The sequence below is a fragment of the Hetaerina americana genome, unplaced genomic scaffold, assembly GCF_022747635.1.
Source record: "Hetaerina americana unplaced genomic scaffold, ioHetAmer1.1.p SCAF_5, whole genome shotgun sequence".
NCBI classification, from domain to species: domain Eukaryota; kingdom Metazoa; phylum Arthropoda; class Insecta; order Odonata; family Calopterygidae; genus Hetaerina; species Hetaerina americana.
In genome coordinates, this window is record NW_027287095.1 from 3,301,885 (window position 1) to 3,329,188 (window position 27,304).

General features: G+C 37.2%; 1 protein-coding gene across 3 annotated transcripts in view; it reads left to right on the top strand.

Moving 5' to 3' along the window:
• The window catches only part of Cbp53E (Calbindin 53E), a 204,314-nt gene that overhangs the window by 132,864 nt on the left and 44,146 nt on the right, over nt 1-27,304 (top strand). For all 3 annotated transcript variants that reach the window (XM_071592097.1, XM_071592099.1, XM_071592098.1), the window contains exon 3: nt 12,478-12,563. In XM_071592097.1, coding sequence (XP_071448198.1) covers nt 12,478-12,563 — 86 coding nt within the window. The remainder of the gene's footprint in view (nt 1-12,477; nt 12,564-27,304) is intronic.

Here is a 27,304-nt window from a genome sequence, read left to right on the forward strand (position 1 = left end):
TTCTCTCCACCACCAGCTCAAATAAGTTTTCATTTGAAAGAGTCAATAAAAACCCGAAAATGGGGAAAAAACACGCTACGCTTATATTTTTTCACCTTTCAGCTATATGAAATCACAAAATTTAATCTTGACCCCGAATTTCATTTCATTTCTAATTTCACCGCAAAAAACGAGCATCCTCCAAAGTTGGCCTTGGCTCAAAATCATAAACCACTTTTTCCTTTTCAATACAAATTTCGGCGATGGATTATGCTTAAGGTACACATAGAAAGGCTTATTAAATTTGATCTAGCTGCTTGCCCATATTTTCCTATTCATCTGGGTATAGTAATTATAACGCATTCCTGGTGATGTATTACAGTCGCTTTAGCTTCTTGAAATACCTCAATCAAACTTGCTGATAATGAAAAAATCCCAGCTAAAATGAAAATACTAGCAATGCTTATGAAAAAATGATAAATCTAAATGTTGCGTTACAAATTTGATACATTAAAAATGTTTATAACATTAACAATTAAAGATGATTGATCAAAAGAGGGGCATTATTTTTTGAGATTCGCAGCTAATTTTCCACAATCTCGAAGGTGTTTTCGATGGGGAGAAATGAGTGAAACATTAGTAATGTAGAAGTCTTTACTTATGCATGTAATTATGTCTTGTGTATATGTGTATATATATATATATATATATATATATATATATATATATATATATATACACATATAAGATAGTATTAATCTCTTTTTCATCAAATTACTCAAGTTTATGGAGAGATATAATTTACATATAACCCTCCAATATGATGTCCTATCCTTAATATAAGTCTGGTGATTACCAATATGTTTTGGCTACTCTTTAAATTATTACATAACATCCAGGGTGTCTAAAATATCTCTGCGCCTAATTCTTCTCTAGAATAGCTTCCTCTCACTCTTATTAATTTACTCATTCTTGGCATCTGAATGTCCATATCTCTCTTTTTTGCGAAATTGAAGTGCTCCTCCTCTATTGGCCTTTTATCACAGCCTTCAATATCCGATCATTTCCTCTTTTCTTTATCCAATTTTTTCATCTTAGAATTGCATCCTTCAACCGTGGGTCCCATGGAAACTTCCTCTCTTCTTCTACTTTATCTAAGAGTTCTTTCTCTTTTATTCTAATGTTTTGGTTTATTTTCCCCTTCTTTTATCTTTTCTTTAATCATCATGTCCCTAAAATATATAAGGTTACATTAAATTTCTAATCTTTTCTTCAGATATTTTTTGGGAAAAAGTCTGAAATTACCTCTCCTCTGAAGCATATTCTTTTATTAAATAATACTTAAAATTTTCTTTGCGTTGCCATTACAATATCATATTAATCCTCATTGATAAAAATAAAGTGTGTCTCTTGCACGATTCTATGCCCTCCAATTTTGACGGTGAAGTTAACTTTCCGTTTTTTCGTCATCTTATTAATTTGTTTTTCTAATATTTACTCTTTAGCACTAACGATAGATTTAAAATACACTCGGTAACGACTGCAGCTCGTTTTAAGTTATTTTCCTCAGCGTCAAATTGGCGCAGTTAAGCGAAATTGCGTATTAACAGGCATGCGATATCGACGGCGATACTATTTTCTCCCCTTATTTTTCACACAATCTGTAAATAATCTCCTTCTCTACTTCGTTTTAATGTGTATCGGGATGGTGCGGTGGTTAACGCACTGACTTGCCACTCAGATGGTCCTGGTTCGAATCTCGGAAGTGGTAGATAATTTTTCAAGAATACTTTTCAGTGGTATCCCGATCCCTGCTTGAGGTGCTCCCTACTTGTAGCACTTTGAGTGAGTAACTTTCGTTTACGAGCAGGCTAATGCCGACGCTGGGTTGTTCTCCATCCTTTACTTTTCCTTTCCCATGCATTCTTAATGGCGCAAATGACCTCAGCTCTCGGTCAGCTCCCCTAAAAACTATTGCTACTCCTTTCATTTATTCCCCCTTTAAGGATAATAATCTTTCTCTTCTCATCGTTACACCCTTTATAAGATCCTTTCCATTTTCAATTTCTTTTTCCATCCTTTTATAATCCCATCGAACCCTTTGGGATTTGTTTCCTCCATTTTGTGTAATTTCCCCCTTGCTTTCAATAAAAGCTCCTACATTCCAATTTCGCTGCCTCCAACCCCTTTTAATGCTATTCAAATATTATTTACACTTTAATAAATCTAATTGATGATCCAAATATTCATTCCCACCAAGAAAATATGGCGAATTGATGGCATTACCGTAGGAAATAATTTAGAATTTATACCTGCACACTTTTTTTAGATTTCTTAAAGCTCTCTTGCCTTAATTGCTTCATCATTGCATTTATTTTAATGAATTATAAATACCAGTATTCCCTCCTCCTTTTTGCTGTTAAATAGCCCAGTAACTCTCGCCCCAGATCTCATAGTCTTTTCAGAATGCAGTCTTTTCATCGTGATAGTTCTAATATATGGGTTTCGACTTTCTTTCCCCACTTATCTGATGCTTTCTGATTTCCCAGCCCTCGGAGTCGTCCTAAAATTTCGTGACTCTAATTCATCAGTTGCCATCCTAAAGGGTGTCTTTTATGCTGCTGTTAACTCTAGGGTCGAAGGTCTTTCTGTCAGGACTGGTCGGAAGGGCTGGACAATTACTCGACTCATTTGGCAGAATCTCGTAATTTTCATGGTTTATTTACTGTAATATACCGTATTTACTATACATATATATTAACTATTATAAATATATTGATTATATATGTATGAATGTATTAAAAAATTACTTTTCAAAGCAAAAGATACCATTGAAGTGTAAGTAGCATCATGTAGTATTCAATGTTTTCCCTATGAACCATTCTAGTGAAGTCTTTGCGGGTTTTCCTCTGAGTCAAGGATTCAGGTGCCAAAGTTTCGATGGCTAACTCCGCAATCTTCCTCAGGGAGTTGATACCCGGTCATCATTTTTGCCGTTCATATATATAACCTCCTCTTGGGCTCGGGTTACTTCTGATTGGTTGTTGCTTATGTTCTCTCTCCCCTTCTCGCCGTCCTCATTTTCTTCATCACGGGCTTCAACGATCAAATAAGGGCGTATCCTCTGTCGCGATTTAAGTTTTCCCCATCCAGATGAATTTCTATCGCCTCTTTTGTACCACGATCCGAGAAGCCGGGAGTCAAGACCGCGGGGTGTATTGCATATAATAGAAGCTCAGCAATCCTGCAAAAATCAGCCGAAGCACTTAAAATCATGTTCAACATTGAAAACAATAATTTATGATGACTGACATGAATTGACTTACTTGCCTTGTGGTTTTTCCTAATTACCTTATATATTGTTCCAGAGTACTCACGTTACTTTAAATCCATTCCCTAATCTCTTAATGATGAACTATTATTAAATGAACCACTTTTAATCTACACTTTCTCCTTTTTGTCTTCATATTCAAGGATTGACTGGTCAAAGATTGGGCCTAATGACGAGAAGTAGATTCAGTATCCTCTGTATCAACTGTCCATTACATGTATGCTCCCGTATATTTCGAATATTCTCCTCCATTCATCCTCCTCACTCTCCGCCACCCCTTACTCTCCACACCGCCTTACACCCCTTCCCCGTCACACACATATTCTTTTTTTCTGATCACTTAATGGAATAAGTTTCATTAATCAAAGTATGGCACACTTTTTCTGTGGAAAAATTCATAGAGCAAGAACAAATTTTTCTTCGAGACTCTTCATCGTTATTAGTCTGGCATTCGGTCTAGCGACCGAATGCCAGACCCATAAGAAAGTCATGGATTCTGTATAATCCTCGTGATACCACCCATGAAACTCAATATGTGGGATTTCGGGAGTTCCACGGACTTTTTCGGAGGCTGCAGAAATCTCATGGAATGGAGTTGACTCTCCTTACTGAGAATTTGCGAATTTTAGCAAGGAAAATACTGCAGGTTTTCTACGGATGCTACGAACAGCTAGGAAGACGAGAGCGAAACATCTAATGCCAGGCGAATAAAACAAGGGATTTTTGGATGAGTCTAAAACCTCGGGTTAAAAAGGGAGTTTCAGCAGTATGAAAACCTATCAGAGGTTCCCTCGCGTCGGAGAGACTGAAAAGACGGATTACGGAGAGCCGCCTCTTCATCAATTCGTCCGATGGATTCGGGAATGGGGAGGGGATTGGGCGGTTGAGGATGGGTGGATTCGGGTAAGGAGGGCAGTGGTAAGGGGAGAGTGATGAGAGAGAGCCAACGGACGCCCCCCCTGGAGGGTTGGACTCTGTGGATTTGCTTTGGTAATTTGTTCGAAAAGTAATCTCGATTCCGAGGATGGCCCTTGGCACCAGAAGACTGTTTCAAGAAACATGATTTGATTCGCTCAATACTCCTGGATGAGATAACCTCTGATATGGAAGAGTTGGAATGGAGTGGGCATTGATTGAATAACATGCTGTCATTTTTTTCAAATGCTTAAAATTCCCAAAATTATTCATCCTCTAAATAAGAATGTGAACTTACTTCCACACATACTAATATATTACGTGTATTAAATGTGATTATTCACAGCGAGTCATCGGCATTAATTATTACATAATCATAAACTTCATAGTACACATCTTGAAAGTCAAGTTCTATTGGTGACGTCATGGTGGGGTTTCAATGCTAATATCACCGTAATCGTAATCGTATGTATAGACATGCACAAATATACTACGCTCCCCGATGTGCGAGGAGAAAAATACGCCGGTGGAAAAGTTTTGGCACGATCAATTTCCGTTGTCAATTTGAATAATGTTCGGTTGCTGAGATGGTCTATCGAGATGTTTTTAAAATTATCACCATAATTACTCATTCAAAACGCACTTTAATTTATTATTCCAATATTTATGATTTCTTTTCAGTTCGGACACAAATGAAAGGTTTGTGGTGAGCAAATTCGAAATATACCTGGGCGTTCATGATCAGCGTTATAAGCGAATATTTTAGCTTTGCGAGTATTTCATTTAGTTTAAAAATGAATATTTATTTTTTTAATCATTGAACACTAGGCACCAAGATACGCAAACTATTTGGACCTTTTGAATATTTGAATTCTTTTTAAGGATCATCTATCCTGTTTCAATATAAAAATTACAACTGAAACGTAAAACGTCATCGTTTCAGTTTATCCGAAGTTATCAGGTGCTTGGCTAGCTCATAGCTAAGTATATATTTTGCTTCCAAATATCAAATAAAAATTAAAACATCTAGCTCAGTCTTTTTTATATGTTATCAGTAAACAAAACAATATTTGGTCAGTGGAATTAACTCCAAATTCAGCAATTTTTATCACTAAATAATCAACTAGTGGAAAATGAAAGAACCATATTGCCATGATTGTAAAGCATAAAAAGATATGCTTATTTCTTTTAAACATTGAAAAAATCATTAGAATTAGAAATGTATAAACCTGTTTTGGATTACATGTTTTCGTGTCCTAGTGTTCTTCAGAAGAAAATGATACCGGGATCATTCTTTTATGTCACATTCAACTATTTATTAGCTTATGGTTAGGAAAAAGAACACCTTATTCCATCTCCGGTTTAATGCCGAGTGAAGTCCCGTTAAGACACAGAAGTGTGGTGATATTTGCAGTGGAGTTTTAATTTGTTTTCTCAACCTCTGCATTGATTTGTAGATTGCATGCCTCAAGAGAGGATAAAATACGCGCATTGGATTGTATTTTTCCTAAATTGGTAGAAAAATCATGTCTTCTGCAAACGCTTTGAATTCCTTTGGTGTCCAACAACAGAAATATTACGAATTCCCGGGAGGTTTTTTATATGTGATCTTTTTTTGCCTCTGCTCTCTTCATACATGATACTTTTTGTGTTCACCACATTAGTGTTTGTAAAAAAATTCATCCTTTTTTTTTATTCTTGAGGATGGAATTAATTTTTTCAGGCTACATGTTTCATATGCGTGGAATGTTAATATGGAAACCCAGCATCCACCCCAGAAACTAAAACTTCTATACAGTTCTCCATGAGCAATTTTGACATATCAATGGCATATTTTAATTTTCCTCCTCTGTATTTTTCCTTTTCTGTATTCTTCATTCATTTTTATTTTCTTTTTTTCACAGTTTTGGTTGAGTTATTCACAATTTTAGTTCTTATTTTCTTTTATATTCTTCAATATTCCTGGTTGGCTTCATCAAATTGTATATGATAGCCTTATATATATATATAATATATATATATATATATATATATATATATATATATATATATATATATATATATATATATATATATATATATATATATACATTCCAACACGAAATCCCGCCAAACGGCGAATAAATACTCATATATACAGAAACAGATATAAGGAAAAGGGATAGGAACACATATAAAGGACGAACACAATAGAGGTGGGGAAGGCGGAATCGAACGGATCACAAGAGTAAAAATATATGTATAAAAATATATCCTTTATATGTGTTCCTATCCCTTTTCCTTATATCTGTTTCTGTATATATGAGTATATATATATATATATATATATATATATATATATATATATATATAATGGACTGACACAATATAACACAAATAGAAAAGAATAGCAACATTTAAAAGGACACTCACACGGTAAATTGTTCAAGCTTTCGGCCCTCTCAGAGGCCTTCTTCAAGAGAGACTCATATATATATATGCTATATATATGTATATATATATGCTATATATACTCATATATATATATATATATATATATATATATATATATATATATATATATATATATAGAGAGAGAGAGAGAGAGAGAGAGAGAGAGAGAGAGAGAGAGAGGAGAGACCTTCCGCAGTTTTATTTCCAGGGGATCCACCCAAACATTCACTTAATGCTTCCTTACCTCCACATCTTTAGTTCAAGCTGATTTAAAATAACTCAAAATTTTTCCTCACTAAATTTCTCTCTAAAATTGTTAATTGACAAATATTTTCATAAATCTTGAAGCCTAAGAATAATATTTTGACCGGTGCACAATATTTGTCTGAATTTGCGGAATGGTTTAACGCAAATGTTGGTAGCAAAGACTAATCTACAAGCATTTCCCTTAATTTTCCATTCGCGTCCCTTTATCTATACAATTTCTGTACCCCTAAAATATCAAGACGTACAAATATTGAACAAACTTGAAAACACGGAATTCAGGTTTCTGAGTACTGTTTATTAAGTCTGATTACAATTATGCAGTTATAAAATAATTATATTTTGAAATATTACCTTGCAAAGCGAAATCGACAATAACTAGGTAACCAGTTATGCTTGTGAGTGTTAGCGTGGTTGGAGATAGGAAAATTAAAAAATATATTAGACGGGACATGAAGGGAGGAAATATAGAGGCAATATATAGGAAATATATAAATATTAGGGTTGTATTAGATGAGATGGACGAATAGTGGGAATTGGTGGAATGATAGGTGTAGGACAACAAAACAGAGAGGAAGGGATCCAGCGAGGGCTGACAAAAATTTTAAACAACGTCGTAGGAAGAAGAGTAGTAAATATAGAGCAAGCAAGTGATATAATAATACTAGCTGAACTAAAAGCTCAGCCAACAAATACGGTCATTGTTCGGATAAACATGGCACCAATCAATCATTAGGAGAAAGAAATCGATAGAGAATAATATCAATTAGAGGAAATAATAACGGGTATTCCTTGGAGGAAACGATGATGGTACTGGGAAATTGGAACGTCACGGCAGGAAAATTAACAGATAGTAGTGAGTAGTTACGAACAGTTAGTAGGGAACTCAGGAACTAGGAATGACTGCGGTCAGGAAGCCAAATAGTTTAATTCGCTCAGTTTCCCGGGAGTGGACACGGATTTATATATTAATTTATTAATAATGAAAAGCCACGTAAAATTCACAAGGATAAATCGTGATAGATATTGAATTTAGAAACATTAACCATGACAAAAAGGAAACAGTATCAATAGGCAGTAGAGAAAATTATGACTAGAAAGGGAAATGGGTAAAATAGAAGGAAATTGAGGACAAATCCACAAAGGACTGTCGAAAGTCGCCGCCAAAACTATAAGTAAAGTAATACCGAAAAGGAAGGGTAAACCTTAGATTAAAGACGAGATGCTTAAGATGGTGGACGAGAGAAGGAAATGTGAGAATGTAAACTGAGTTAAATAGGAGGTACAGAGAGTTGAATAATAAACTGAGGCATGAACAAAGGGCGCAAAGAGGCAGAATGTAAAATGTAGCGGGGGGATATGGGAAGTTTATTTATTTGGCATTAGTCTGAGAACAGCACTTCGACCTTTGCATCGGACTTTCAACATTGATATAAGAATTTGATAATTACGTACACCCAAACGTTTACAACGGTAGGGTAAAATGGGTGCGCTATGCAGAAAGGCGAAAGTATTGTCAGGAAGTAAGTGGTAATGAGTAAATGACCAAAGGTAGATTCAACAGGGATCCATATATAGAGGAACTACATGGTAAAGAAATCAAGGTGGAAAGCTTAGAAAGGAAAATAAACATAATTTGGATTAGGATACCTTAGGTCTAGGGTATACCTGATTGAAAAAGAGAACGGAAATTAAGGGAATCCAAATGAAAGTAAGCCATAAGGATATAAAAAAATTTCCTCAAAACTACTTAATAGTTAAGCAAAACTTGGGAGGAAGAGTTTTATGGAATAATTTGGAGTGTGTTTGCGGGAGGAACCTGGCCAGAAGATTTTCTCAGAAGATTTTCTCAGATTTTCTCAGATTTTCTCAGATCTCCTATTCTAAAAACTGGGAAAGGCAGCCATATGTGAGGACTACAGAAGTTTGATATCTCACGAAGCTAAATTTGCGTCATTAAAAAAAGATGGAAAGGAGGGAAAATGATTACTTAGGGAATGAACAGTTAGGGCTCAGAAATGGCTTTGGACAAGTGGACAAAAACTGTAGGCATTATCGCAGGAGTCACAGTGTAAAGATTTAAAGTTTGATCTATATTATAATGAAAGTAAGCAACAATTCAATTTTTTCAACAAATTTGGAATTTTTGGAAATCTGGAAAAAAGTTAAATTCGGCTTTTCTCATCGTCTTACTGTGATAAAAAGACTGATGATAAAAATATTTTCTTGATCTCTAAAAGAAAAAAAAATGCTACTGACAATCAAAGACGAAAATGTATGTGCATATTACTATAACCTTGCTGCGTCTGGACGTAACAATCATGTCCTTCTGAGATCTCCGATTGCTGTACTCGCCCAAGTTGCCAAACCAACAATGGATTTACTATCCAAAATGTATGAGCTACCTTTTCAAATGGAGTATCCTCTGCAAATAGAAATGTAGAAGGTATTATTGCATTAGAAAATAATCTGGATTTTTCGGGGTTCTAGTTTGTGCTGGTTCCTGACCTCGGAGTTAGCAAATTTCTCTTCCTTACTTATAATTATGATCTTTACATGCCACCTTTTTGATAATAAATACTATGTAGCGTCATAGATTTGTCTAAGAAAGCTTTCTATTATTTCAATTTAGTTAAACATTATTTTTTGGTGTTAAGTATGGTATATAATTTATAAAAATTTAAGTTTAATATATGAAATGGATTTTGAAGGAGACTGGCGAAATTACTAGACATATATCCATTGAAGCAAGAAATATTATATTCAGTATAAATGTTTCTCTGTGATTAATGAGTGCGTGAATTAGTCATTTAATAAGCGTATCCTGCATTAGTCTAATGATTAATATGAATCACCCGTCTTCTCCGTTGAACTACAAACGAAACTAAGGTTCTTACCTTGAAAAAAAATAAATTATTCTAGACCGCTGCAAACTGAGTAATGCCCGTATCACTGAAAAACATCTTACTGCCACAAAAAGCGGAACTAGGCATTTTTACATAGATTGAATGGCCAAACCCCGGAAAATATTCACCTAAAAAGTGCGTAAGTGTTCTTTTGAGTATTTTTTGATTACTTTAACTTTAACATTACTTTCTTTGAGCTGCAGATTTTTCCTTACGAAGAAATATTTTGAAGGGATCCCTGATATGGTTTTCAGTGTGTTGAGCAAAGCACATGCACCATCGCTCGGAATTCTATATATAAAACATCCCCACCATTTCCCAACTTCCAAAAAGGCACTGCTTTCACCTCTCAGGAAAAGGACACGCCAAGCCCTTGTGGCCATAATTTTTAGGAAAAAAATACAAATTTCCTCTCCACTGGCGCAGCTGGAATTCTTTGCAGGATATCCTGGGGGTCGCCGAATCCCAGGGGTCGCCAGGACCCAAAGTGTCCTAATAGGCTTAACACTCTCGCATGAAGTCACTTGCTCTCTCGTTATCCTCCCCCACACGTTAGTAAAATTACACATTTTCCGATGATGCCATTACAATTGCGGGTTGACTACGTTCGGTGCTGACACCTAAAAACTCAAATTGGATAAAATTATATGCAACACTTTCCAATGCTTGCTCTGGCGACGAAGAGATAATTTAAAAGAGCTTTAGCTCATAGGTTACCCGTTATTGATGAATAACGAGAGAAATGAAACTTAAAGAGATTTTTTCTGCAATATTAACGAAATACGATTTCAGCAATAAACGCTAAATTCGTTCATCAAAAGTTGTTTTTTTGCATTTATCAGCGTAGTTATCCTTGAGTTGATTATTAAGTATAATTTTTTACGCTTTTAATATTTATTTCTGAAGGAATTTGCGTTATGTTTTAGCGTCTTATATAAAAAAGTTTCCCCTTCAAATATATTAATCAAACCATTTATACTCTTCAAGTTTCTGATTTATAATGGTTGTTAGTGTTTCCTCTGATAGTCTCCTTCGGTTGTGCTGACACAAAGCTTTTTATTTTTTCACCCTTAGCCATCCTGTTTCCCTTACATTAAAATTATTCCGCTCTTAAAAGGTTTTATTCAAAATTTAATATTTTTTGATATTTTGCCTTTTATAAAATATAAATTTTCTTTTAATTTGAATTATTCCCTTTTATTATTTCTCCACTATGATTTTATCCCTCCGCTAAAACTTTTGACAAAATGTGAAAGCGTGACATTTTAATCATATCCCAAAATATTTGAGAGAAATATTTATTTTCTAGTGGTTAATTTGTTGCCGGTCAAATCTACGTAAATCCTCGCTTATCCCTTTTATCGTGTTTCCTTCTCCTCTACTATTACTTCCACCTCCAATTAATAGTGTCATCTTCTTTTTTACGGTTACGTATCCATCTTCAGAGGTGGCAAGACTTCCGTCTTTCTTTCAGAATAGATAGATTTTCTTTTCTCAAGACATTGTAAAATGATCTTCTCAATTCCAAGAAAGCGATATGCGTCTTGTGATCCTTTTAACTTTCAGATACCTTCAAGAATTTGTGTTTTTCGTTTCTCTACATTTCAAAAAAGACAAATTTATCTTTGCACAAATACTTATTCTTTAACTTTTCACCTAAATTCATCTGAAGGTTATTCTTACCAAGGTGAACGAGTTGTCAGGCTAACAATATGAAAGTTTCCAATTTTCGATGCGTTCGTTTCCGACACCTCTCCTCAGCGCACATTCCGAATTTGGGAGTGAGTCTCCAGATGAAAAAACAATACTTAGTTGTAATAGTTTTCTTTGGATCCCGCAGATATAAAGTTTTCATAATTATTTATTTTTTTGGATTTATTTCTTTCCGACGCTTAACATGTCAAATGCAGTAAGAGGTAGTCTGCACAATTTTGATTTTAATTTTATCGATGCCATTCTAGCTTAAATGTGTAAATTTCATTGTTTATTACACTAATCCTTACAATCTGAAGAGAATCAATGGCTAGGGCAGATTTATCCTGCTTGTATTTCGGACTCGAACGACTCGTATGTCCCTACGAATAAATTTGTTTTATACTTATTTTTAATCCCTCTTCATTGTTTTTATGGGCTGGATATCATCGACTGTAACCTATGTAATGGGATGAAATACAAGCGTAAACACACAAGACCTAATTGAAAATTAATATGTCAACTGTGCTGACACATTAATACGTTCGTCCTCTAGAAAGCAGCAACCGAACTTGATATTAAGCCAAAAGCTTATCGGGTTCTTAGAGACTGGCACCGGCGTCCGGAGAGCAAAATCAAAATTTTTAATTGATTTTTAAAATCAATTCGTTTTCCAAATAAATTGTTTTAAATTCACTTTTTTGTTAAAAATTATTGAAATTGAATCAGCTTTATTGCTTCAATAGAGCAATAAGATAAAAATATGCACTCTAATTGCATTATTTGTATCCTCTTAAATTTTCCTCTTATATGATATCAAAAGAAAACCTCACATCGGCAGCATTTCCGAAATCAGCTAGGCTATAAGCATAACATTGTGGATGTTTAATGTGGATAAAACGAGTTACTTATGGGATTCAGAAATAGAATATAACGATGTATTTTTTATATTCACAGGCAACGGATATATCGAGGGCACCGAGCTAGATGGGTTTTTGCGAGAATTCGTCTCCAGCGCCAATGCTACGGATGTCTCTCCAGAGGTAAGTGCCTTAAATTTTATTTTAGTTTATTATACCTTTCGGGTCACAGTTCGAATTTTGTCGCAATTATTTCCGACTTTGAGGTTTCAACTCGGCCAAATCCTTAAACATCTGGTGCACTTGACTCAAGAATAAGTTGAATAATTCAGCCACGTGTGAGTACAGAAATCCTCCTGATATACTACACTGCATTTGTAATCAAATTGAGTTTCGCCTTTGCATTATGCATACGAACTAGTTTTAATTGATTTGGAAACATTTTGTATCATAAAAATATTATTAAATTATCAAGATTATTGATAAACTACGAGGGTCATCCGGAAAGTAGTACCCGTTCGTGCCGCATGAAGTGCTGACGACGCGAGTAGCCGCTGGACGAGGTCAGATAGCTTCAGTGGCTTGTCTGCCTTCTCTGAGCCAAGTTGCGTGACGCTAGCATTGCCTGTGTTGTTTCTGTGATTGTTTACAATGTTTAAAAAAATTGAGAACGCCGCCAGTTGTGAAGTGAGGGCAGTGATTAAATTCCTCAATGCAAGAAACGTTCGCCCATGTGATATTCATCGCCAATTAAAGGAGGTGTATGGAGACAATGTAATGGACGAGTCGTCTGTTCGGCGGTGGTGTCGCAACTTCAACATGGGGAGGGGGAACACACACGACGATGAGCGTTCGGAGAGACCGTCTGTCACTACAGACCAACTGGTGAGCTCAGTTGACGAATTCGTGAGGAACGATCGGCGCGTCACAATTGATGACATCTGTGAGCATTTTCCCAATGTTTCTCGAACAATTGTTCATGAAATTGTTAAACACCATCTGCATTATGCAAAAATTTGTGCAAGATGGGTCCCTCACGTATCTCAATGAGCTGGCGGCGAAGGACTATGCAGCAGGAATACAGAAACTTGTCACACGTTATGACAAATGCCTTAATTTGCTTGGAGATTATGTTGAGAAGTAGTTTAAAGTATCCTCTTTCAAATAAAATTTTTTATGTTTGTTAATATTTACTTTTGTGTCTTTATTTCACGAACGGGTACTACTTTCCGGATGACCCTCGTATGTCCATGGTGATATGCATACTCATACTGGCATCTTCTCTTTATTTCAAGAATTCTCTCGAAATATGATTAAAACCGTTGAGTAAGATTCCAAGGATTTATCTTTTAGTATTGTTTGGTACATTTTAATCCAAAATATTCAAAACTTTTGAATTGTATTCCAGTCCTTGTAAATTTATCGACTGCTACTATTCCCAGGACATATAAGGTATATCCCAAGAATAAGTAGAATAAATCTGAGGAAAAAAATTTGTATTGCAGATCAAAGTACAAATTTCAAAAATTCTTCATAAGAGCACCCTTATGTATCGACGCACGATTATGGCATTTCTAAAATTTAATCATCTACTATTGGTCATTAATTCATATTTATAAATATTCTTTTAAAGCTCATTTGAAATTAATCTATTTAGTTGATGTCACTGCCGTCTTTTTAAAAAAATAACATTTTTGGTGCTGTGTCAATATCGAATATAAAAGGGTCCCTCAATTTTACATTGATCAAAGACATCTCATGTGTGCTCCGAACATTTTTATTAATTATTTCGTAATTAACTGCTTAGCTTAAAATGTTTTCCATCAGTCTACTATCATTTACATTTCTTTAGTGGAATCATTTAGTAGCCACGGACGAACCTCTACATCCCTTCAATGAAACTTTGCGTAGTACAACTTTCAGGAAACTCCTCGGCCTCTCCGCGATGGAGAGTAACTTGGTTCATTGGGGTTCCCTCAACTTCCTTATCATCTGGGAAACTTAATTCTGAACCGTTTTTTATCACATCGGGTCCTCTATTGAGTATAACCTGGACACACACATTCCAATTTGAATGTACCACTTACGGGTCCCATTAAAAAGGAAATTGTTAAGGGCTTGGGGGGCTTTATGTAAGAATATTTTAGTAACATTTGGTAGTGAAGCTCTTTCGCTTTTCATTTTCTGTATCAATTTTTGCCAATATGTTACCCATTTATTTCAGGTTCATCGAAGCGTAAATTTATCGTAGTGAAGGTTGGTGGGAGTTCTCAGGGCTGAATGCCAACTCCCCATCCCCTTCCACGTACGATCCTTTCGAAGCCAGATTGTAAATTATACTTGGCCCCACATGGACCCAAACGTATAACTCAGCCTAATGAACTCCCATTCCATTAACGATGGCCAATAGGAGCCTTCCCTTAGTCACTCAGTTCTAAAACGACAAATCTCAATTATTTTCCCATTAGTTGCAAACTTAAAATGAGATCGGATGATCCACAAGGGACCGCAATGCTGTGACCAAGATTCTAGAGAACAAACTTTCTTGCGTCCAATGGTTTGATCTTTGGTTTCGATCATCAATTAATTTGTGTTGAAAAGGTTGAAGATCTACGATAACCAGTATTAACTACACACGTGATATTGCAGTTGAGTAGGAGGTGAAATGAAAGAATGGATTAATTTACAGTTAAAATGTTAGCATGAGTCAATTTTTTTAATCAAATTAATGAATTTTGCAAATAACGTAGCTGTATTTGTAAAGATTTTTCGTGACGAATCTCTTCTCTAAATTGTAATAATATTGACTTCTTTTCTAAAATTCATTCATAATTTAAATAAGTTGAATATATGTTCCCTTTTCATAGTAAAATTAAATACATAAATTTAAATATATATAAATACTATCGTTCATTAAAGTCTAAGTAATATTTAGCATTTCGGAAAAGCATTTAACATTCTTCCAAAATTCAATCTGAAGATAACTGCATAAATATGCAAATTTCAGAGAAATTCGCATAGAGCCATGAAACCGAGTGTATGTATGTGTATTTCAGTTCCCATGCGCTTTTTTTACCATTTTTTGAGCGATTGATTATGTATAAAATGTTATCGCAAATTTATTGATGTTTGGGGAAATTTATTTTTGATTTTTTCCATATTAACATATTATTTTCAACATTTTAACAGCACTGCCGCATTAATTTTCATCTAGATATCTCAGACAAATTGACCCACCCAGATATTAATTCATATTCATCTCGTTTACCAATTCAATATATTAACTCAATCCCCTCCTCAAGTCCCCCAGATCGTCACCGTTCTCAGCCCGAAGTCGAATCCACTCACTTGTATGATTGAGCTCTCGTCGGAATAATTATCCCCGCGGAAAACCTTCCCCCCGTCCTTCCTATCCTTCCCCTGTCCTTCCCGTCTGGATCATCCATCCGGCGGCACTGGGCCACTCACCCTCCGCACGCCCCTTATCGCGAAGCTCGCCGCTTTACAAGCTCTCGCAGCAACCAAACTATCGGAGATAGGATTCGCATTGCGAGTTAAAGCGATATCCGGAGCGGCGCTTAATATCCCCCTGAAAGGGACGCCACCGACGGCGGCCACCTGACCGGCAGTGCGACGAAGCACCGCCCCGACACGAACCCGCTCGGCGATGAATGAGAATCGTGCAGCTTCGTGAGCTTCGAGAATCACATCAAGTTGATTCCGCGCTCCCTCCTGGTGTCCCCGACGAAGGGTGGTAGTGGGATTGGGCGGAGCGGCGGGAGGTGAGGAGCGGCGAGAGGGTTGTGGAGTGGGACAGGGATTGAAAGGGGTCGGCTGGAATTTCGGGTCCGGTTTCGGTGAAAGGAAGCGGAATAGCTAGCTCATCCTTCGCTTCCTACGCTGCTCGCTCTTCCGTAAGAGATTTCATCTGGTGGTCACGTCTTTCCCGGTTGCCTGCTACGTCTCACTCATTAAACACCGTGAGCGAGCAGAAAGGATTTTTGAGCATGTGTGTGAGCAAGGAAGACCGCCGGATGGGCCACTGTCTCAGACGTTACTTGGTTGGAGTCTTTCATACTAGGCGTAAATGAGGGAAGGCTAATTTTACAGAGTTTCCACCGGAAATTTTGTTTTGCACGACCATGGTTTCGTTGCAAGGTCGCCATCGGTAGACAAAAAATATTTTAAAAACATCTTGGAGGAATCTGAGAAGTTAGTCTTTCCTAATTTACGCCTACCGATGCGCGTATTGCCCATTCGAGGGGTCGGGAAATATCTCTTCGGTATTTTGTGAGCACTGCCTTGCTAATGCGCTCACAAATACGACAGATAATAACAGAAAATATTATTCAACTTCTGTGGAAAAAGAAACTGGATTTACGGATTTTTTTAATATTCTTCGCTGGTTAACCCTCGTCATTGAAGACTTTCTCTAACCTCAGGATGTATGCTAAAGGTTAGCCGAAATTAAAAAATAAAATTTCGCAATTTGGTGATATTTTCAAGGTAAAAAAGATACTTCTCTCAGAACTATTGGTGGATTGATAATTTATTTGAGATAGCACATCACTGTTTTTAAAATCCAAGTTTAAGATCATTGCAGATTACAAACTTCGAGGCCAGCAAATGAGAGTTTTGCGCTTCCAGAATACCATAGTAGGCATAATTCTGTGTCGCTTTCTCCCTTCCATATTTTTATTAAAATGTGAGCTGATCACGGACATAATTTTTTTCTTATTGTTTAAGGGAATGGTTGGTGTTAACTCTCCTCCATTTTCTGGCATCATTCAAGAGATATGATCATTAAGAATTCTGTTTATAAGAACATCATAGCATTTATAATGAAAGAGATTTCCACATTCTTTATTTCAGTTGGTATCAATTTACTTGTTTATTTGAACTCCTGATCTAAATTTCAATCTTTTTTTAATTTTCTTTTACTGCGAAGTAGTAATCTAAATATTAGACGTAAACTTGAGATGGACTCTGACAACTGTTAATAAAAATCCATGAGTTCCCTAAAGAGTGTAAGTAATCCAAATTCGGCTTGCAACAAAATTCATTCTACCAAATCATTGTACACCTAAATAATCACTACTTTCTTCCCCCATTACTCACTAATTCATGCCGTCCAAAATACCTATTCTTCTTCTCTCTATATCTCGCCGACTTAAAATTTTCCCTTCCATCACCATTTTCTGCTCATAATTTTCTATTAAGATCTCATTACTTTTTCCTGCCTCAATAAATATCTTCAGAAAACCTTCCTTCCTTCTCTCCTTCTCTCTAGCCCTGCCTACTTGGCACATTTTTGATATTTCTTCTCGCCTACTTTAATATTTTTGTCCTCTCGTGTCTCCAAATCTTCAAATCAATGCTCATCCTTTTACCCAAGCAACCAATTTTCGGAGCCAAATATCGTACGACCCCCCTCCATACCAAAGTAAAGAAATCTTTTCTTTGCATCATTACTTAAGATCCCAGTAATATCCCTACTCTTTGAAAACACTCTTTACCTAACGCTAAGCTGTAATCATTTAATTCCTTTAATTTGAAAGTTTTTTCTTAACTTAGCATAGACTATTCCCTTATTAACTCCCTCCATTGTCAATTTTTATTTTAGTCTTCATATTTCATAAATATCTTATAATCTTTATTTTTAAATGATATGCTTTCTCCTTATCTCTCATTGATTTTGTAATGAGCTCAGCAATGACTGCATTCCCTTAACTGATTACCTAATTGCTCATTTGCTCCTTATATACACGTACTTTGAAACGCACCGGCCGTAATGGATAACTCTGCTATATTCCCTGCTTTTCAGTGCTCATTTTGATTCACTTTTCGATGCCCTTACTAATGCAAAGTGATTCAACCATAGGGTTTAAATAATTACAGCAATATAACAAAAGTCTACCCTTAGCCTTAGCACTTGCACTACATGTTTTTTAATAGGAAAATCTTACTCTGTATTATTCCAAAATAACATGTATTCAGCATGTATCAGCACATTTGTGGTACCCGGTTGAATAGATTTCATTGTATAAAAAGCTCCACAGTGCTTCGGTCATTAATAGACGGCTGTCGCTCGTAAGTCACAGAACAGAGTCTACGGTTATCTTTACCTTAGGAGTACCGGTCTGAAAAAGCCGGTAATAGATTCCAGGTAAAACCTCCGAGAAATGGGATTCAGAATAAAGATCCCCCAAGTCAATACTCTTGACCTGGGTTCCGAAAAACCTTTTGGAATCCGTTTCCTTCTTTATGCAATGGCCTGGAAGTTTCCCGGAAATGTGGAGAAAAGTTGGGATGTTGTTGAGTGATGGTCACAACGGAGTTCTGCGATTCGATACAAGTTGTTGAAGGAATCTCAAATATGTTGAGATCTAAATAAAAAAATCCTCTAGGAAATCTTCCAGCGGGAAAAGTTATTTTCCAATCAGTGACGAAATATTAAGAGACAAGAAGAAATGTCAAAATCATGATTCCTAGATTACCAGCTAAAATTAATGCACCACTGTGCTTTTTAAGGACCAACTCTTTGATAAAAATCAGGCTGCTACTTTTTCCTCTGTTAGGAGCCATCGAAGGGTGTTGCATGTACAAATACTGCTATATAGACTCACTTAATCTCTTGCGTATATTCTTGATTACCTGCATCGTCCAACTTGGGAGTGAAACGATTTTTTGAATGGGAAACGTTTTAACTAGTTTATGCCGCTTGAACGAGTTATATGGTCGCGCCACATAAATCATTCACATTCTTCCGAAATCACGGTGTTTTCAGGTCGACCCCTCGACGGATATTCATTATTCACTAGTCATTTGGTCAGTGGAATATAATTTGATTATCAGTTTATCTCTTTTCACAATTGCCTGGAACTGGGACACGTCTGCGGTGGTGCAATCTCTCAACTCCCCTCTCAGATTAGCGCCGGACTGGCACAGTATTGCTCCGTTGAATGGCAATCGGCAGAAACAGGTGATATTACATTTGTTTCTGCTGATTCGTTTGGCTGATTTTAATTTTTTGGTAACAATTTAAAAGTCCGATATTTATAGCGGTCAATAGTTTATCTCTCTTTAGGTTATCAAGTGGTTATCCTTTGAAATTAAAAATTTGATGCAGAAAAGTAGAGTAATCCCCTTTAACGCTTCCAGCAACTAGAATGGTTTGAGGCGTCACTTTGTGGAAGCGATTCATATCGGAAAAGAAAATACTTTGTTCTTCCACATATATTTTATTATTCACGAAATAGGTTTCGACTAACGAAGTCATCATACCTGATGATGATGACTTTGTGAGTCGAAACCAAGGTCGTGAATAATAAAATATATGTGGAAGAACAAAGTATTTTCTTTTCCAGCTTTCAAGAAACTTAGCGGCAGACAGTACTACCCTACCTCCCTGCATACATACAGCACCGATTTTGAAGTCGTTAATAAAACATAGTTTTTCAATTGTTGCATATTGATAGCTATTATCTCTAGATCAACAGTACATATACTGTTCTTGAAGAGCTATAATCCATCATTTATTTATTTAGATACTTCAGCCTGATTCTTTCAGAATTTGCTCAATTTTCTGGGACGAAAAAAATGAGAAATAATTGATAGAATGAGAATTCGAATATTGCAAAGAGGTTCGTAGAGCATTTATAGTGTATACACCGTATATTCTATACCTAAATATTCCTGTTCTATGAAAACCATGGTAAAAATTTATTTTTTATCGATTTTTAGAAGGGTGGAAAGGTTAAATTTTCCCAATATTCTTTAACTTGATGAATCCTTAAGTTTGAGATGAATATTTGAGTTTTTAAAGTTTTAGAAATTTTAAAACCTAAATTTGATTTACTATTGTCCATATAAAATTGTTTTTTTAATATACTGCAGACATCGTGTTTTCAAATCTGCTCGATTCCACCTTCCCTCTTCTGTGCTCATCCTTCATATGTGTTCATATCCCATTTCCTTATCTATTTCGATGTGAATGAATATATTTTCGCCGTATGGTGGGTTTTCGTGTTTGAATATATATAAAATTGATAGAAGTGAAAACAATAGAGTAAAATGAATTGCATTTTTGTACGTTTGACACTACCGCCGCTGACTGGAAAGCATCCGCCTTATTTTTTAAGTGCAAGGTATGATTTAATAAGCTCAGCTTATAGCTATTAAAGACTCGTTTTGAAAACCATCGGGACAAATAATCTTAACCAATTATTTTGAAAATCATCGAGACAAATAATCTTAACCAATTTTTCCATCGACCACATTTCATTTTCTCTCCGAATCTAATGCAATGTCAACTTTCATATCTTAATTTCCACAAGTGTGGCCGGAGGATGCTTTTTACTAATTACTCCCAATTAGTGAACATATCCGAACGCGTCCCACGAGTAATGACGGAATAATTTTCCACGGTATTAGCGCGCCGCTTCCTCTGCCGGGGCATCCCGATTCTTTGCCCCCCTCGGCGGATTATCGTCCGCCGCAAGCTCACCCTATCCTTTCCCTCCCTCTCCACTCCCGATCCCACCCCCCCCCTTCTCCCTCACTCCACTGTTATACATATCATTTCGCCGCTTCTCTCGTTTCTCTTTCGCCCGCCCTCCCGCTAATCTGTTAGTCCTCCTCATCTCTGTCGAAAATTGGATTTTCGAGAGAGAAATGGCCCACGGAAGCGTTATTGTCTGAGGGGCAGAGAGGGGTGGGAGTGGGAGCGAGAGGAAGAGGGAAGGCTTGCGGTGATGGCACCCTCCCCCCTCCCGCAAGAGGAGCTCGTGCAGCCGTCTCGAAACCGCGACACGACACTCACCACACTGCTAATATTTTATCGCCCAAGCGACCTCCCACGCACGCCGGTGCTGTGGAAGAGTAGCAAAGTACATAACGCACGGCTCCGAAATTAGATTCCGTGTCGCTCAGGCTGCCGTCTTCCCATCCTTCTTCCTCGTGCTGGGGACCGAACCGGGGGCGCCGCCCCTCATCCCACCCCCTGTTCTCACAACCTCTCTCTCTCATCATAGCCCCGCTCCGAAACGCGGTGAATTAGCGGTAGAGGAAATAAATAAGCTAACCAAATATAAAGGAACGGTCTTCTAGAATCGTCTTCTCCCAGTTTCTTAGCCTGATAATTGTAAGATGATCAACTTCCCAGCACGACCTCCTCGTAGATTATCAAAACTATGCACCAATGCCGGCATATGTCCAGGCTTCTTCATTACGGCGATAAAATTCTTCTGCCGCGTTACATCTGGACTTTCTTGTAAGTAATGAGCACAGAAATTAGCTCTCTTACGCTCTTACCTAAATCTTAAACATTTTATTTAATTCTTCATGATTAAAATTTGGAGATAATTAGCAGATTTAAAATTTTCCCTCTCGTTCTTTGGCTTCGAATTGATTTGGCGCCTTTCCGTTTTTCAAGAGATGTTTGCATTAATTATTGTGGCTAAATGTTATTGATTTAATTTGCATATGTACACCTTTCAACCCAAAATGCCGAATGAGTGATTAAATTGGAGTCATTTAAGTATTTCGTTATTTAGTATGTCAATTAAATTTAATGTTTGTTAAATATCCCGCATCGCAGAGAACGCACATTTGGTCATGTATACGTTAAAGAAAAATTATACAGAATAATGCGATTTATATTATATCATTCTTTTTATTTGCATTAAACTAATTTAGGCGCTATTGTAAAACATTATTTACAAACATTACGCGTGAGCAGATAATGTCCGGCAAACTAACAACCAACAATAACTACAGATTTCTGTCAGTGGAGATGAGAAAACGGAATCGATTTAGTGTTCTATTAATTAATCTTTGAATAAATGAATATGCCATGTTAGATCTATTTAAACGAAACGCTTTCCTTCAGAAGTAATTTTACTCTTTCTTTACTCTCATGCGGAACACGGAGAGGGATTCATGGTTCCAACATAAATGCCTGATTTTTTAACACCTCGCCAATCGATCTGCGGATGTAAAGGCAACTGATTCATTTTCTCAATCCATCAAACGTGACTTGGTATCCTATGAAAGCCATCACTTGCCGGCGTTTTCTGGCGTGTACTTACTTTGGTTTTTCGTCCTTTCATCCTATCCCTTTTCTATATCGCACACCACCCTTATTGTATTCCACCGAATAACTGGAATCCCTCTTTTCAAAATCTTTGCAAAAGGGACAAAGTTCATACACTTAATACTCCGTGGAAATCGAAAAATTTAATGCAACAATGTGATCGCAAATTACTCCTCCTATAAATTGTGCTGTGTTATATTTTTTTCGATTCGCTCGCTGAAGAAGCTTTTAACAGACAGAACTTCGGGTTCTGAAACTGCTATCCGACGAAACAAACGCTAATGAGCATACGATGTAGGTATATCAGAAAATGAATTTGAAAGAAAAGATGCCGCGTGTGGGGGAGTGATGGAAGATTGCGCGCGGGAGATGACCTATTTTCTGCGGTTCTAAATGACTTCCATTTGGAGCAGTTGAAGATTTCGCGTTTGTAGGGGGAAAACCTTCAGACCACCCGCGCCAAAAATTAAGGGAATGTTGAAATTCATCCGCGGAAATATAATGTGTCGGAATAGATAGCTTCCGCTATCTCTTTCCCATCACCTCCGGCCGAGTCGGTCTCTCATCCCCCACGGCCTGCCTTCCATCCCGCCACTTATCTCCCCTCCCCCTGTCTCCTGCACCACTCCCCTCTCATTCATTCATGCCCGTCCTCTAACCCCTCATCCCCCTCTCCCTGCTCCCCGCCCCTTGACTCTCGTAACTTTCCCTCGCTCGCTTTCCCTTCTCTTTCTCTCTCCTCCCACGCAGCCACATTCTCCTTTCTCCCACCCTTCCCCCATCGCCCCCTCACCCTCTTTTTCCTTCCTCTTCTCTCAGACATCTCCTTCCGTGTCCTCCCCGCCCAATAAGGAAGGCATAGACACACGAGCAGCTCCTCTCCACCTTTCGACCTCATGGAATACTTGCTAATGCACCGAAATTTGCCCCGACGGGGATCGTGGGAGGGTGACCGCTTCTTCCCAACTTCCTGAAACGTCGAATGCAATGGTTGAAAGGGGAATTTAAAAAAATAGCCGAAAGACTTTCCAACACCCGGTGTGTCTTTCCGGACGTTTTCGTTCCCCGTGCCCTTGCGCGTCTCTTCGTGTGGCGGGAAGGGTTAGATCCACCTCTTTCGAAGCATCGGGGCCCTCCGTCTCGTCCGAATGAAAAATGAAAACCATACAGGAAACGGTCATATGGGAAGATAGAGAGAAAGATAAAAAGCATGCGTCTTCTTTTCGCTGAAATGTTCGCTCTTTTCGGAGGGGAGACCTGGGATTGGATGTGAAGATACTCACTTGATTAGTTTAACGGGGTGGAGGGGGTAAAAGTTTTGCGAGACGGGAGGAGGGCACATGGGGGGAGTGGGGGAGGAGGCGAAAAGAGGGAGGAGGAGTGAAAGAGAGAAGGGCCCGAAAAGGGCGAGGGCGCCACTCTCTCTTCTTTTGTCTTTTCCATTGCGCTTATTTCCTCCGCATTGCGGTATCGACCTTTGGGGTTCTCGCCACGCCACCACCCGGCAGGGGGGGGGCGGGGGTAGGGGGTTGGAGGGAGGGATGGAGGGGGGCCGACTGAGTGGGTGGATCGGGGGATGGGACGCGAGAGCCCGGGCGGGCTGGCGTTGGAGGGTGGGGTTGGGAGTGGCGGGTTCGAGGGTGTAAGTTGGGGGCATGTGCGTGTGTGTGTAGTGTGTGTATGTGGAGGAGCGTGTCCCCCAAGTATGCTTCCGAGGGACCTCTCTAAAGTCAAGAGTGGCGCCGTGTTAGGTGATGACATTCGATGATTTATAAATAACTTAAAACAGTGCAAGTGCCACAGATGCGACGTTTTATGCTTCACGAAATCCAGCTCTATTACCTAGGAAGTACGCTCAAGGGTCCTCTTCGGGTGAGATACTGAGCGTAAAAAGGGACAGTAATTGGCCCGTATTCCCCAAGGGTGAAAAAAATTAGCGTCACATCCGAGATGCTGGAGGATTACATATTAGAGTTTATTTGAAAAACTTTTCAATATATTTTAGAGCAACAAGTTTATTTATCACCGGTGGAAAAAACTTATACCATTTCATCGAATTATTTTTTATCATTGTTATATGGAGTTAGAGTCCAAAATTTTAAGAAATAATGTGATTTTCTTTCAATGTTTGCAGTATTTTCAAATTGAGCACCACAGTTTCTAGCATGTTAATCTAAAGCTGAACTCTTTTTGATGTTGTGTACAGATATAAAAAGTAGTTGTCGTTAATTGTCTATATTTTGATGTTAAATGTAGCCAAAATATTTTCCAAGAGGATACGTTTCCCCATTGGCCGAAAATTCAGTATCCTCGAATGAACAAAAATGTCACTGAAACTTTTCCGCGACTATTTAACGAATGGAATTCGTATTTATTTGGGATATGCCTATATCTCCGGGGCATCGATCATTAACTAAAACAACTTCATTGAGAAACCAATGTATTAATGTAAGCACATCTGTGGTTGGGTTAGACGTACGCAGAAAATAATTCATAAAATTTAGTGTTTACCGAACGAATGCTATAAATTTACCGTTCATAGTAAGTTCCAAATATTCATTTAATTAATAATAATTTCCGAATATTGATCAATATGTCTAACTTAAATAGTAATTTCATTAAATATAGTTCAGGTGCCTTTATTTATGCAAATAAAATACTATAAATTTCTATCTAAAACAAGATAAAAACGAATAAAAATTACTTTCAGGGTTAATTGACTACAAAAAAAGCATTTCATGATTGTTCTCCGTCGTAGTTTCAAGCGGGAGACTACTCTTAGTTTCGCTCTATCACCAAGAGATTATGTTCAAATGAAATTATCATAAAATAATCATTTCCTTTTATTTTAGTATTCATTTTCACTCATCAGTACGGCTACTGTGTCCAACGGTTTGTTTGAATGAGCCTTCACTTGAAATACAATGTACAAGGGTAAGTTTTAGATTTTTCCGTTAAAATCAAACGGAAGTTCTAATTCCGCTGATTTATAGCGATGTGATTCCGAACGATTTTCCACTCCCTTCCTTTCTCCATCCCCGCACCTTTTCCCCCACCCCACAAGGTTCCATTGGGTGCTGGGATTTATGACCGTGATGACAAGAAACGCAAGGTGGTGAAAGCGTGCACGAGAGGAATGAGTGAGAATTCAAAAGAAATGACGGATCTCCCCTCTTTCACTCCCGCGTCCGGCTCGGTAAGATTAATCTGACACTTCGAAACGAACAATTGCACAGCAGAAAATCCGGCCCTTTTGAGTGATAAAGGGGTTCATTCATTCACATCTCCTAGCATAAAGGTATTCGTTACCTCCTGCGTAGCGGACAACATCAAAGGCTGACTAATTAGCCGAGACTAATTCCGCGGTCCGGTTGTGGTTAATTAGAGGAGATTTTCGTTGAATAGATGGAGAGTGTCTTACTGCGTTCAAGACTGCCTTTCCCGAATGGTGACACTTAGTTTAATCTGTACCTAGTCGTGCCCAACCCGATTGTGAGACACTCCTACCGAACAACTAAGCGCCGAAGGGTCTTTTTTCATTAGCCTTCCTTTAAATGAGGTTTTGCAATGATGCAGACTCAGCATTGAGATTTTTTGAACCAATTTTACTCTAAAAACCCATTAATTACCTCATCGTGGCTTCAAATTTACAAAATCAGGGTCGCCAGAGAAGCCGAATTGACATGTACCTTCAATTTGATCCCGATATTGAATTCATTGAGAACAAGCACAAATTTACGTGTCTCCTTTGTGAGCAAACAAAGTAACAAAGAGTTTGCGTTTAAATAGAAAGCGGCGGCCCTTCCCCATGTGCCGGAATTAAATTTCATTTACATTTTACACTGCAGGTATCCCAAAATTATGTATCTTACTATGTCTATTTTGTCAACTTGTTGGATAGCTTACAAGTGAAATTTTACCCACGATTAAAAAAATGCAATACATTAAATTTTCCGCAAATTGCCAGAAATTTGGCACATAAAAAGAGAGAAAATGTTGTACCCTCACCACTTAAGTCTCTTTAGGCAGTAAAAATTTTCTTTATATTTAAATTTAATTTATTTAAAGCTGAATTAATCTTTTGCTGGCTTTCCATCCATCTAATTTTATGTCTCATTTATACCGTAAACGCTGATATGGTCCTCAATTCATTATCCGCGAAGTGAGATATGTGCCAAAATTAACATTTCCTCGTGCCAAAAGTAAACATATTCGCACCTGTCGCGGAAGCTTATAATTTGAGATTATAAGTCTCATTACTGAAGACATGAATTACCGTTTTGTGACGAGGGAATAACTAACATCAGCCTAAATGAAATATCTCCCAGGCGTAAATAATTAAATGGCACATATTTAACTGAAATGAGCAGAATGACGATAAATCATTCTTCAAATTGGAGCATTGAGATCGCGAAAAGAACCCGGTGAGAAATGATATAAATATTTCTAAAAAATACCATCGAATATATTAAAATATATAAAAAGTTTTTGTTTTAAAATGATTACAAATTATATTTAAATGCTATTAAACTCTTGTGGTATTGCTTAGAATGAAATTTTATATTTATAATATTTGATATCTGCAAGACTACTGCTGCAAAGTCATTATTCGATGCCTTATTAGTCATTAGTGTAAATCGATATTCACATATTTAAGATTTGTAAACTATGTTCAGTTTTAGCAATAACTGGTTTCAAAGATATCTTGCCAAACTTTAATATATATATATATATATATATATATATATATATATATATATATATATATATATATATATATGTATATCAAATTCAAACAGTTTAGTTGAGAAATACTTTTTCTGGTAAACAT